The following is a 13,481-nucleotide window of genomic DNA, read 5'->3' on the forward strand; positions in this document are numbered from 1 at the left end:
TCAAAAGAAAAGAAAACAGGCTGGGCGCGGTGGCTCACACCTGTAATCCCAGCACTTTGGGAGGCTGAGGCAGGCAGATCATGAGGTTAGGAGATTGAGACCATCCTGGCTAACACAGTGAAACCCCGTCTCTACTAAAAATACAAAAATTAGCTGGGCGTGGTGGCGGGCGCCTGTAGTCCCAGTTACTCAGGAGGCTGAGGCAGGAGAATGGCGTGAACCCGGGGGGCGGAGCTTGCAGTGAGCCGAGATTGCACCACTGCACTCCAGCCTGGGCAACAGAGCGAGACTCTGTCTCAAAAAAAAAAAAAAGAAAAAGAAAAGAAAAGAACACCACATTTGAAAAAATACGTTCTTTGAAATGTGAACCTTGAAACACAGATGCAAAAAATGTTTTTTTTAATCCTTCAGAGTGTGAGATGGCAGACAGGTTTGCTGAAAACCCTCAGAAAGGGGGCTGGAGGATTTAGCCGCTCTGTCCTCCCCTCCCTGCAGCCCAGGGCTTCCTCCCTAGCACAGTGGCGCTATGGACTCTCCGGTATACAACTGCTTCGTGGACAGAGACAAGATGGACGCTGCCATCCAGGACCTGGGGCCCAAGGAGCTGAGCTACACTGAACTGCAGGAATTGAAGCAGCTGGCGCGCCAGGGCTACTGGGCCCAAAGCCACGCCCTATGGGGAAAGGTGTACCAGCGCCTGATCCGGGACATTCCCTGCCGAACAGTCATGCCCGACGCCAGCGTGTACAGCGACATCGTGGGCAAGATCGTGGGCAAGCACAGCAGCAGCTACCTGCCGCTGCCCGAGTTCGTGGACAACACACAGGTGCCCAGCTACTGCCTGAATGAGTGCGGTGAGGGGGCTGTGCGCAAGATCCTCCTGTGCATTGCCAACCAGTTCCCCGACATCTCCTTCTGCCCCGCCCTGCCGGCCGTGGTGGCCCTGCTGCTGCACTACAGCACTGACGAAGTCGAGTGCTTCGAGAAGGCCTGCCGCATCCTGGCCTGCAACGACCCCGGCAGGAGGCTGATCGACCAGAGCTTCCTGGCCTTTGAGTCGTCCTGCATGACGTTTGGGGACCTGGTGAACAAGTACTGCCAGGCGGCCCACAAGCTGATGGTGGCCGTGTCGGAGGACGTCCTGCAGGTTTATGCGGACTGGCAGCGCTGGCCGTTTGGGGAGCTGCCCCTCTGCTACTTCGCCCGGGTCTTTGACGTCTTTCTGGTGGAGGGCTACAAGGTGCTGTACCGCGTGGCGCTGGCCATCCTCAAGTTCTTCCACAAGGTGAGGGCCGGGCAGCCCCTGGAGTCGGACAGCGTGAAGCAGGACATCTGCACGTTCGTCAAAGACATCGCCAAGACAGTGTCCCCGGAGAAGCTGCTGGAGAAAGCGTTCGCCATCCGCCTCTTCTCCCGCAAGGAGATCCAGCTCCTGCAGATGGCCAACGAGAAAGCCCTGAAGCAGAAGGGCATCACTGTGAAGCAGAAGAGGTAGGTCCCTGGCAGCCAGTGAGGGGCACACCCAGGGTAGGGGGCTGGGGCAGGACGTGTCCGGCATGAGCTCATCCTGCTGGCCTCCAGGCGGCCTCTGCCCGTGGTCCACCCACCCATCTGTGCATGGCTGGAAAGACACTGAAACAGGAAGGATCTTCCCAGTTACAGCCACAGACAAGGGACATCGGTTCCTATCCTCTGGGACCAGGCCCACGGCTGAGATGAAAGCTGATGCTGGCCACGGGGTCAGAAGGCATTGTGGGAGGCCAGGCCCACTCCCAGGGTTATTTCAGGGCAGCCCCTGCTCCACCCCTCCAGCTCTGGGCTCCATGGCTGGTCTCTGCTGTGGTTGCTGGGCATGGCCTCCCTGCCTGGAGCACAGCCCCAGGGGAGCAGGGTCAGGGGTTCATGGTGTCCTATGTGCATTTGGCAGCCGGCACTGTGGTGGTGCCACGCTGCGGTCTGTTGACGTGCAGTCCTCTTTCTTCTGGGCCAGCAAAGGCCTGTCGGGGGATCGGTACTCACACTAACTTCTCCTTGTCTGTTTTATTTTTCTTCTCCATGTCCGTTGCTTTCTCCTGTTTTTCAGTGTGTCACTTTCTAAAAGGTAGGTCTGAAACTGCATCCGTACACCTGGCCTCTGTCTTTCCACCAGGCTGACTCTAGGCCAGCTGATGCCCTGGGTCCCAGGGCTGCTCTCGCGGGCCGGCTTCGGCAGTGCTGCCTCTGAGCTGGACTGCTGCTCAGGCGCCTTCTGTCTGTGTGTCTGCCTGCCTCCCTGCCTGTCTGCCTCTGTCATGCTATGTCCTGGTGCTTGACTCACCCCGAAGCCTTGTCTTGCCAGAGCGGTCATTCTCTGTCCTGATTTCTTAGAGAAAAGGTGCATTGTCCCCATCCAAGCTGGGCACTCTCCCTTCTGTAACGGGTGGGAGGTGGGGCTTCTGGGAACTTTCTCCCTGTTGGGCACCTAGAACCTGGCCCTAAACCGGGGCAAGCAGGCGAGAAGTTCCCTCTGGGCTTAGTTCCAAAGAGGCTCTGGGGCATACCTTGGGAGACATGGCCTGGCCCCGGACATGGCTTCAGGCTCTGACCCCTGCTTGCTCCCCTCAGGCAGTTTGTACACTTGGCCGTCCATGCAGAGAACTTCCGCTCAGAGATCGTCAGCGTGAGGGAGATGAGAGACATCTGGTCCTGGGTCCCCGAGCGCTTTGCCCTGTGCCAGCCCCTCCTGCTGTTCTCCTCCCTGCAGCATGGGTACAGCCTGGCCAGGTAACACCCCAAGGGGCCAGAGCGGGCGGCAGAGCTGCCCAGCCACATGTCCTGCCCACAGAGGCTGGAAATGGGCCTCAAACCTGGGCACCTGGTGAGGCCCTGCTTCTTCCTGTGGGGCCTAAGAATCAGGGTCCTTTTCTGGGCTTCTGCCCTCCCCAGGCCACCCAGACTTTGGGAGTCATGGCCAGGCATGCCACAGCTTGGGGCCGTGCAGGCGTCATGAAGATGTGGGAGGCAGAATCCCCACCTCGGAGCTCACAGCATTGTCTTGGTTGGGGGACCATGTGCGTGGCAGGTCCCGGTTGTACTCGCTCCCCACCCTGTCATCCACGTGGTGCTCTGTCAGGGACGCCAGGCCTACTGCCCTCCAGGGTGGCGCTGCCAGGTGCAGCCAGGGAGCCTCCCTCTAGCCTTGAACAGCATGTGGCCGTGGGAGCTCTGGGTTGGGCCTGGGATGACCTGGAGGTGAGGTAGGCAGAGCTGGTCCAGCCCCCACCCGGCACCGTTCACAGGTTCACAACGCCTCTAGCTTTTTGGCATAGCTGGAGCCACTTCTCCTGGCCCTGCCAAGGACACAAGCCAAGCTTTGGGCGCCACATTGGCAGACACGGGCATCTTTGGCTCCCACGTGCCTGGGCTGCGAGGATGAGCCAAACCTCCCCACCACGGGGACCTGTTCCTCTGGTTCCTACTTCCCCAGCCCCTGGCGCTTGGCTCTGCACTGGGGCCTTCCGCTGCAGGCCTCTCCCCTGAGTCACACCAGGGCAGGCTGTCCTGGGGATGGCAGAAAAGGGCCCGGTGAGAAGAACACCTGGGTGAGGGTGTTGTCGGGACCCAGAGAGAAGGAAGCACAGTTCCCAGGTCTTCCGCCCCAAGACAGCCGGGGCCAGTGGAGGCTGCAGGAGGCAGCTGGGAGGGTGTGCAGGGTGACAGCTGGCATGCATGTCTCTACGCCAGGTTCTACTTCCAGTGTGAAGGACATGAGCCTACCCTCTTGCTCATCAAGACCACGCAGAAGGAGGTGAGCAGGGACCCGGGAGCCAGGGCTGGCTCTGATGGTCTCTGGAGCCTAGGCCTCCTGGGCTGGAGCCAGAGTTAGAACGTGGGTGTGGCCAGCACATGGGGCTCATCCCACGCTCAGGGTCACAAGGGGAAATAAGACTATCCCCAGCACAGCCCCCGCCCACCCTTATTGCCAGCCCCAAGCCAGGGGCAGGGTGCATGCACGCTGCCTTGCCTACACAACCCCTGCCCTGGGGTGGGGGTGGGAGACGGTGATGCCTGCACCCCCACCTGTGACTTGGTGGGGCTGGAGTAGGCTGGAGCACAGGGACGCTCCTGGGGGCCTGTGGGCACAGCCTCACTCAGACCTTTCCCCCAGGTGTGTGGTGCTTACCTGTCCACAGACTGGAGTGAGAGAAATGTTTGGAGGCAAACTGGGCTTCTTTGGGACCAGAGAATGCTTTGTGTTTAGGGTGAGTGGGGCCAAGTGCCCCCCAACCCCCATGCAGACCCTGTAGCTGCATTGCTCTGGGAGTACCCGCCTGCCCTGGGGACACTGTTTGATGTCACCATGGCAGTCACCCAGCAGCGTCATCGCCATGTGTGCTTCGGGTTTGATCTTTCAGCTGCGCGCTGCTCCGAGGCAGGCGGGCTTATCTGCTCGAGCCACCACCTCCCCCGCCCCTGGCTCGGGCTGCACCCACCTTGGTCTCTGGGTGCAGATTCGCGGGATGAAACAGGCGGTGGCTCTGGGGCAGAGGGTCCTACAAGTGCCTGCACCAGCTCCTCATGCTCCGCTTCCACCCCAGCTGCAGCCTGAGGTGCAGCGCTACGAGTGGGTGGTGATCAAGCACCCTGAGCTGACCAAGCCCCCATCCTTGATGGCTGCCGAGCCCACCGCCCCGCTCAGCCACTCCGCCTCCTCGGACCCCGCTGACCGCCTCTCGCCCTTCCTGGCCGCTCGCCACTTCAACCTGCCCTCCAAGACCGAGTCCATGTTCATGGCAGGAGGCAGCGACTGCCTCATCGTCGGTGAGTGCCAGCAGACGGGGCCCTGGGATGAGGGTGTGGGGGTCCGGGCAGCTGAAGCTGCTGCACCCAGCCCTCCCTGACCGGGGTGGCAGAGAAGAGGCCCTGGGTGTCGGGGTGGACCAGGCACGATGGGTGGGAGGGAGCTGGAAGGGAGCGACCAGCCTGGACAGCTAGTCCTGGGGGCTATGGAGGGTCAAGGGTCTGTGCGGTTTCAGAGAGGCCCGTGCAGGGCAGGACAGCTGGGACAGCAGGTGAGGTGCCTGGGGCAGTGCTGATGGGGCAGTTAGGCTGCAACTGACCTGAGCATGCTGCAGGGGGAGGAGGTGGCCAGGCGCTCTACATTGATGGGGACCTGAACCGGGGCCGCACAAGCCACTGTGACACCTTCAACAACCAGCCCCTCTGCTCCGAGAACTTCCTCATCGCTGCTGTGGAGGCCTGGGGCTTCCAGGACCCTGACACCCAGTGACAGCCTGTGCCACGGTGACTGAGCCGCGGTGGGGTGGTGGGCCAAGGCTGGGCTGCCGCCTCGGGCAGCAGAGAGCAGATGAGACCCCCCATGTGGTGGGCAGGGTTGGGGGACAGCAGGGCCCTGTGGCCGAGCCTGGCGTTGCCTGGACCTGCTGCTGCCTCTACCTGGGGTTTGGGCTGGGCTTCCCCAGTCCACCTGCATCTGGGTCAGAGCCGGAGGGGCTGCAGTGCCCCCAGCCCCACCCAGAGCTGGCATAGGAAGTACCTTCCTCCTCCTTGGAGGCTTCCTTAGCCCAAGGCCTTGGGAGTGTCTGGGTCTTGCTGCCCCTGAGCTTCTCTATGCAGCCTGAGCCCCTGGGGTGGGAGTGGAATGGCAGCGGGAACGTGCAGCTGAGGGTGAGCTTGTGGTGCCCCCTGCTGGTGCCACGTAGCATCGCACCCTCCCGAGCAGGGCCATGCAGCCTGGCTGACTGGCGACTGAATCCCAGAACAGATCCTGAGAAGAGACTGGCACCCTTGGGCCTGCCCCCTGGCGGATCCCACCTCCTGTCCCGGGCCTTTGCCCCAGTTTCCTCCCCAGGCCTCCTGGGCCACCTCTCTCAGTAACCCTGCTTGGCCGGCTCTGAGGCTCCCCTGGGCAGCGTTTGGGAGCTGCTGGGTGGGAGGAGGAGGGTGGGATTTGTGCTGGGCTCCACCCCCAGGGAGGGTGGGAGCTGGAGGGAATGTCACATGTCCTTGTGTTTCTGCAGAGCCTGAAGCTTTTGCTGGGCCTCCCTGCGTGTTCCCATCTGAAGAGGTGGCCCCGGGAGAGGCCCTCAGGGTCCGACCCAGACCAGCAAGCTCGATTTCCAGGGGTCTGCCCAGAGAAGCCTGGACCCAGGGTACTTCTCAGCCCCCCTCCGTTCCAGCCCAGGCCTCCTTGAGTTCTTGTAGCCTCTGCAGCTGCCCATTTCACCTCTTTGTCATTGCAGTGACCTGGGGCCCAAGGTCATGCCCAAGTCCCTCTTTGTGGCATGCTCATCTCAGTTCATCCCCAGCTGCTTCTCTGCACCAGGCCCTGCGCCCTCCCCAGGCCCTGGCCACCCAGCACCTCCTTGGCCACCTTGTATGGATGCATGTCCCCCCTCTGTCCTTCTTGTGGTGCTGTGGCTGGCCACGTGTCAGGGTTTTCTCTCATCTTACAGCATTTGGGCCCCTGGGCCCCTGCCCTGCCTAAGCCCTGCACTGGCCAGACACAGGTAGGTGCCAAGGGAGACCTTGCCTCTGGGCACTGTAGGGGGCAGCCCCCTGCCTTGTGACCTCCCTCCATGCCCTGTGACCTCCTTCAGCTGGTATTGAGGGTCTGGGCACCACGGAGGGGAGAAGGGAGAAGTGGAGGCCCGAGTGGCTATTCTGGGACCATGGAGGCCTGGGTCACAGATACAGGTACCAGCAGTCCTGCCCCTACTTCCGTCCCTGCTGGTCTCCAGCCAGTGCCACTTGGAGTCCCCTGCACCGTGCCACTGTCCATCCCCACACCGTTGCCTGCTCCTCCCATGGGGCTTCAGCCTCCCCTGACCATCTGCTCATGTAGCCTCTGACTGGGCCCACAGTGGTGCAGGAGGAAGGACTGGGAACCCTGCGTGGCTTTGGGCAAGCTGACAAACCAGTTTCCCCAACTGTGAAATGGGGCCAGTCCCCATGCCCTGCTGTCCTCCTCACAGGACTGTTGAGAGGCTCGCAGGGGGACAGGGTGAATCCCTCTCTCCGGGAGAGGTATGGGAGGGAAGTTGCCACTCATCTCACAGCCCACCGCAGCCCTCCAGGCCCCTGCCTGAGTCCCCAAGGCCCTCATCTGTACCGCCAGCTTTGGTGTTCATTAAACATGGTCTTGCTGCATCAACTCCAGGGCTCCAAGCTGAGTCTGATCTCTTCAGCCAGGGGCCTCCGGGGGCTTCCTGGGCCTACAGCCAAGCAGGTGTGGGAGGCTGCCCGCTGCAGTGCTCACCCACATTCTGTGACTGGAATGCTGCAAGCCTCTTCCAGAGGGAGCCCTCCAGGAGCAGGGAAGTCATATCCAAGGACCATTTGTAGGTTTCCCTCTGCAAACTTCCTGAACTGGGTGGTGACTTTTCTGGCGAGTTAAGTCCAGCAGGTTCTGCGTGGCTGCCCCAGGGGGCCCCACCCTGGCCTTGCAGTGATCTGGACCAGGAAGACGGATTGCTGCTGGCTCATGATTTCCACATCATGAGCGAAGTTCTTTGTTTTTTGTGTGCATGCAAAATGTTTCTTTAAATTTAATCTCTTTTCCTAACTTTTCTAACCTAAAAGGTATGTGTGATTATTATCTTTTTTATTCTTATCACTATACTTGTTATTATCTGATATTAGGCATTCCCAAATAGAACATAATTTATTTTGTTAATGTTCTCTATTTCTTCTTGATTATTTATTAGCTTTGGATGTTAAAAATTAGCCAAAAGTGGCTGCTCTGCCTATGGAGTAGCCATTCTTTGTTAAAAAAAAAAAAAAAAAAAAAAGCCATGGCCGAGACGGAGGAGCGGAGCCTGGACAACTTCTTTGCCAAGAGGGACAAGAAGAAGAAGAAGGAGCAGAGCAACTGGGCGGCGAGTGCTGCGGGTGCAGCGGGCAGCGCCGGCAGAAGCAGTGGAGCCGCGGGTGCGGCTGGCGGCGGGGTGGGCACGGGGACCCGGCCGGGCGACGGCGGGACCGCCAGCGCAGGGACTGCGGGCCCAGGGGCCGCCACCAAGACTGTGACGAAGGACGAAGATGAGTGGAAAGAATTGGAGCAAAAAGAGGTTGATTACAGCGGCCTCAGGGTTCAGGCAATGCAAATAAGTGAAAAGGAAGAAGATGATAATGAAAAGAAACAAGATCCAGGTGATAACTGGGAAGAAGGTGGAGGTGGTGGTGGAGGTATGGAAAAATCTTCAGGTCCCTGGAATAAAACAGCTCTGGTCCAAGCACCTCCTGCTCCAGTAATCGTTACAGAAACCCCAGAACCGGCAATGACTAGTGGTGTGTATAGGCCTCCTGGGGCCAGGTTAACCACAACAAGGAAAACACCACAAGCACCACCAGAAATCTACAGCGATACACAGTTCCCATCCCTGCAGTCAACTGCCAAGCACGTAGAAAGCCGGAAGGATAAAGAAATGGAGAAGAGCTTTGAAGTAGTAAGACATAAAAATAGAGGTAGGGATGAGGTTTCAAAAAACCAGGCCCTTAAACTTCAGCTAGACAACCAGTATGCTGTGCTTGAAAATCAGAAAAGCAGCCACTCACAATACAATTAAGGAATGGGCTTTGCTAACCCTTCTGAGGTAACTAGACTGCAACTAACCACCACCAACAGTCAGTCATCATCTGATCTCTGCTGGACCTACAGACACCGATGCAGACCACTCAATTTCCTGACCGGCCCTATTGCACTATGGAAGTTAAAGTGTCGCGACTGCTCTATACATATTGGATTTAGGGGAATTTTCATTGTTATATAAATGTGTGAACTAGTTTCAACAGTGTTCTTTCATATTTACTCTGCAAATACAAAAAACCAAACCTGTAGCCAGTGGTCATTTCAAAATCTTTTTATGTTCAGATACTGAGCCTTCATAAGGGTTGACTGCCTCAGATTTGCTGCACTCATTGTGGACTTCATGTGGATCACAACTTCTGGATAAGAAGATTACAACTATTAAGTGTTGATGTGAACCTTGCAACCAGCTCTACTGGATTCTTACCAGAAATCCTGCATAAAAAGTCAGCCATCTGGGTTCTGATCTGCTGTAAAAGATGAAGATTTAAGTGACCTTAATTAACCTGTCCTGTGCCCTACCCTTAAGGAATACTCTATGTAATAGGCTGTGGCTATATTATACTTCCTGGAACACGCCGCTGAAAAGAACTGATGTGTTCAGATCATCTGTGTAGGGCTGTGATTTGTAATTTAAACATTAATTGTATTCTGAGGTAACCACAAAATAAATTCAACCAAACTGGGGTCCACCAAGTAGGGGAAGGGGTAAGGGAGAGAATAATCTTTTTTTTTTTTTGGTAATTTTTTTTTATTCGGATAGTGCTTTTTTGTTTTGTTTTTCTGCATTAAGGCCTTTTTTGCTTTGACTTGAAATAAGTTCTTTGACAGAGCATATTGCTTCGTTAAGTAAGTAACCTAAAGTATGCATTAGGATTGTGAAATGTCTTCGTGAGTATGCCAATCCTGAGGGTGGAACCAAATAGCCTTTGATGTAAAGGGCAGTGGATTCTGGAGGCTCTACTTCAGGTGCTGCTAATGCCTCTTCTAATCAGGTCTAAATTGTGTAGTAAACTGCAGTGGGAAGAAAATGCTTTCTGCTCAGGCTAAGGGGTTCACTGATCTGTCCTTACAAATTCAGAGCAACATGAGCAAAACCTCAGCTAAAATCCATTTAAGTGTCATGGATTGTGCATGATCTTTGATAAGAATTCCTCATGTACTTGTGCCCAGTTTTTCAAGGTATTGGCTGTTCTATCGATGCAGTGATTGTCCCAGCTAGCTCTGTTTTCAACCTTTTGGTGTGTCTTTATGTTCATTTGGAGAGTCAGGGCGAAAGACAGGTGATGTAGCACTTCTGTTTTTAATAATTACAGCTTCAAATACCTATTAATAGTTTGGGGTCCTTTAGAGGGACTTGAGGAAGCCACCCAGGATTGCAGAAGAGTGTCCACCTAACAAGATGGTCTGGCAGTTTCCTAGTTTTGTATCTTTGGTTCAATAGAAATATCTGAAAGTGGTAATGTGACCACTTGATGCAGAGTCCGGGTTTCTCTATAATAAATCCCTTTGCCAAATGCATGAGTTGCAGACTTGCTATTGGCAAGAGTGAAGCAAGTGGGTGAGTAAAACTATTTTGATGTGGGAGCATTTTCAGATAGGAGTTTAGTCTTGATGAAAGTGTCCGTGCAGGAATTGGACTCCAGGGAGGGTTACAGTATCTCCTGACGGGACCTGCCACTCACATCTGGGCAATAATGTTGACATTTGAGGTGGCAGGCAAGATGCCTGCCTTCTAATCTATTTGGGTGAGTAGTTGAGCCAGCCAAGGGGAGGTTGAATGATTAAATCAGAAATGGGATTCTTGGTAAACTGAAGACTATTTAGGAACGAAAAACCTTAAAAAATAGGCTCTTCATCGTTGAACTGTGTATTTTCCCTGCATTTTTTTCCCCACAAAATTTTGTTGGGGGTTGTGTTACTGAAGAATGAACAGAGATGAGTAAGTGGAGGTGTTATGTAAAGGCATACTGTACTCGAAATCTGAAGACCTGCAGCAGATTTAAATTACAACTCTTGTTATAACTTTTTAAAAGATTGTGAAAATATCAAAATGTACATGAATCAAGTTTTAATATACTGTGTGATGGGTGGATGAGGCTGTCCGTTGTACCATTTGTTTGAATTCTCAGGCATGGTTTGGCAGTGCAAGAACTCTGTAACATTAACAAATTCAATAAAAAGTAAATATATGGAAAAAAAAAAAAGCCAACATTTGATGAAATTGCATAATGAATTCTCATTTGTTTGTAGAAACATTCAAACATTTATTTGGTTTTTTTTTTTTTTTTTTTTTTTTTTTTTTTTGAGACGGAGTCTCACTCTGTCTCCCGGGCTGGAGTGCAGTGGCACGATCTCGGCTCACTGCAAGCTCCGCCTCCCAGGCTCCCGCCATTCTCCTGCCTCAGCCTCCTGAGTAGCTGGGACTACAGGCATGCACCACCAAGCCCGGCTAATTTTTTTGTATTTTTAGTAGAGACGGGGTTTCACTATGTTAGCCAGGATGGTCTAGAGCTCCTGACCTTGTGATCCGCCCGCCTCAGCCTCCCAAAGTGCAGGAATTACAGGCGTGAGCCACCGCGCCCGGTCACGTCAATATTAATGAATGTCTTTTTTTTTTTTTCATTTGAGATGGAATCTTGCTCTGTCACCCAGTCTGGAATGCAGTGGTGCGATCTTAGCTCACTGCAACTTCCAACTCCCAGGTTTGAGGGATCCTCCTGCCTCAGCCTCCTGAGTAGCTGGGATTACAGGTGCCTGCCACCATGCCCAGCTAATTTTTGTATTTTTAGTAGAGACGGAGTTTCACCATGTTGGCTGGGCTAGTACCTAACTCCTGGCCTCAAGTTAGCTCCTGCCTCAGCCTCCCAAAATGCTGGGATTATAGGGGGGTGAGCCACCATGCCCGGCCACATGTCTTTTCTAGTACCTTGTGTTTAATTGTGGATCTGTATAATACAAAGAAAAACAGAATGCCTTTTTTCTTTTGAGCCCCGCACAGATGGCCCCTCCCTGTCCAGTTCCTCCAGTGAGCCCGAGGCTGCCGGGAGACTCCCGGCAGCTGCTGCGGAACCTCTGCCTGCCGTCATGTGAGCTCCACTCTATCCTCTCCCCCAGACTGGCCATGGTGGTGGCCCCTTCCTGCCAAGCCCTCTTTCTTTGCTTCTCTGAACACCTTCCTGCAATGCCTTCAGGGGACTGTTGGGGCAGCTGCTCGGAGGCCACTCCCAGGTCTGAGAGGCCTCCTGGTCTGCTAGCCTGGCAGGAAGCTTGGCCCCCAACACAGCTACAGGTCTCTGGCAGCAGGCTTCTTTCAGTTCCTCTGAACTGAGAGCCTCTGCTTCCCAGCCTTTGCATGTGCTGTTTGCCACTCCTCATGCCTGGGCCCCAGTGTCCCTCCCAGGATTTCCCTGAGCTCTCTGCCGAGGCTGGGTCCCCATTCTAGCTTCACAGCACCTGAGACAGGGGTTGGCTGGTCTCCCCGCCCCCTGTCCTGAAGACTGTCAGCCTCAAGGGGCAGGAGCGCCCAGCACTGCAGAATGAACTGAAGCCCCTTTGGGTCAGTCTGTACTGCTGCTGTGTGTCCAGGGTGATCGGAGATTTTCCAGGTGTGCTCCTGGGGCCTGTGGTGGTGGGACACCCCCTTCCCCCGCCCACCACGATCCCTGCAGTAACTCTTCCACTTACTGTAAGTGCACGGACTGTCTTGTGGTTGATGTTAGGACATACACTCAGGCCAGAATTGGGCAAGACTGTTCCTGAGCAGGGCGTGCAGAGCACTCTGGCCTGGGAGGTGGGGCACCGGGCTGCTTACTCCTGCAGGCCAGCTCAGGGTGGGGCTGGTGTCTGCCCAGAGCTTGGCCAGGCAGTGCCACCCCCTCCCTTCCTGCCACCTCTACCACCAGCCTTCCCTCAGGCTGCTTCCTGGACCTAGTCTGTGGCAGGTGTCCGGGGCACATTCTCCCCTCTAGGTTGCCATGAAACTGTTTCATTGTCCTTTCAAAAAAATTGAAGTGAAATTGACATACTATCCAATCATTTCAATGACCCCAGACAGAGGTGGTGGGTGCATGAATGAGAGTGTTGTGCATCCACCACCTCTAGTTCCATGGCATTTCCCCATTCCTAAAGGAAAACCTGTCCCCAGCAAGTAGTTGCTCCCCATTCCTCTCTATCTTATGGCTTTGGGTTTTGTTTTCTTTTCTTTTCTTTTCTTTTTTTTTTTTTTTTTTGAGACGGAGTCTTGCTCTGTCGCCCAAACTGGAGTGCAGTGGCCGGATCTCAGCTCACTGCAAGCTCTGCCTTTCGGGTTCACACCATTCTCTTGCCTCAGCCTCCCGAGTAGCTGGGACTACAGGCGCCCGCCACCTCGCCCAGCTAGTTTTTTGTATTTTTTAGTAGAGACGGGGTTTCACCGGGTTAGCCAGGATGGTCTCGATCTCCTGACCTTGTGATCCACCCGTCTCGGGCCTCCCAAAGTGCTGGGATTATAGGTTTGAGCCACCGCGCCGGCCGGGTTTCATTTTCATGTTTTTGTTTGTTTTTGTTTTTGTTTTTGTTTTTTTTGAGACGGAGCCTTGCTCTGTCGCCCAGGCTGGAGTGCAGTGGTGCAATCTCCACTCACTGCAAGCTCCGCTTCCCAAGTTCACACCATTCTCCTGCCTCAGCCTCCCATGTAGCTGGGACTACAGGCACCTGCCACCTTGCCCGGCTAATTTTTTTAAATGTAGTTTTAGTAGAGACGAGGTTTCACTGTGTTAACCAGGATGATCTCGATCTCCTGACCTTGTGATTCGCCCATCTTGGCCTCCCAAAGTGCTGGGATTACAGGCGTGAGCCACCGTGCCCGGCCAACATTTTTTTGTTTAGAATAGAAAGAGTAATATACTCTTCA

General features: G+C 54.9%; 2 protein-coding genes across 2 annotated transcripts; both read left to right on the plus strand.

The window, feature by feature from the left end:
• Window positions 1–308: 308 nt before the first annotated feature.
• LOC140708755 (TBC1 domain family member 24-like) lies at window positions 309–6,092 on the plus strand. The gene is given in 9 exon segments (XM_073005545.1): window positions 309–1,491; window positions 2,084–2,101; window positions 2,605–2,763; window positions 3,724–3,787; window positions 4,148–4,188; window positions 4,190–4,241; window positions 4,578–4,800; window positions 5,115–5,283; window positions 6,021–6,092. Coding segments are annotated over 8 exon segments (1,677 nt in total). The 5' UTR covers window positions 309–526; the 3' UTR covers window positions 5,270–5,283; window positions 6,021–6,092.
• Window positions 6,093–7,793: 1,701 nt separating this feature from the next.
• Window positions 7,794–10,794, plus strand: LOC103241658 (protein CDV3 homolog). Its single transcript, XM_037989966.2, has one exon. It carries the CDS (start codon window positions 7,794–7,796, stop codon window positions 8,565–8,567), a length of 774 nt encoding a protein of 257 aa, XP_037845894.2. The 3' UTR covers window positions 8,568–10,794.
• Window positions 10,795–13,481: the final 2,687 nt, after the last annotated feature.

The sequence above is a fragment of the Chlorocebus sabaeus genome, chromosome 16 (assembly GCF_047675955.1).
Source record: "Chlorocebus sabaeus isolate Y175 chromosome 16, mChlSab1.0.hap1, whole genome shotgun sequence".
NCBI lineage: Eukaryota > Metazoa > Chordata > Mammalia > Primates > Cercopithecidae > Chlorocebus > Chlorocebus sabaeus.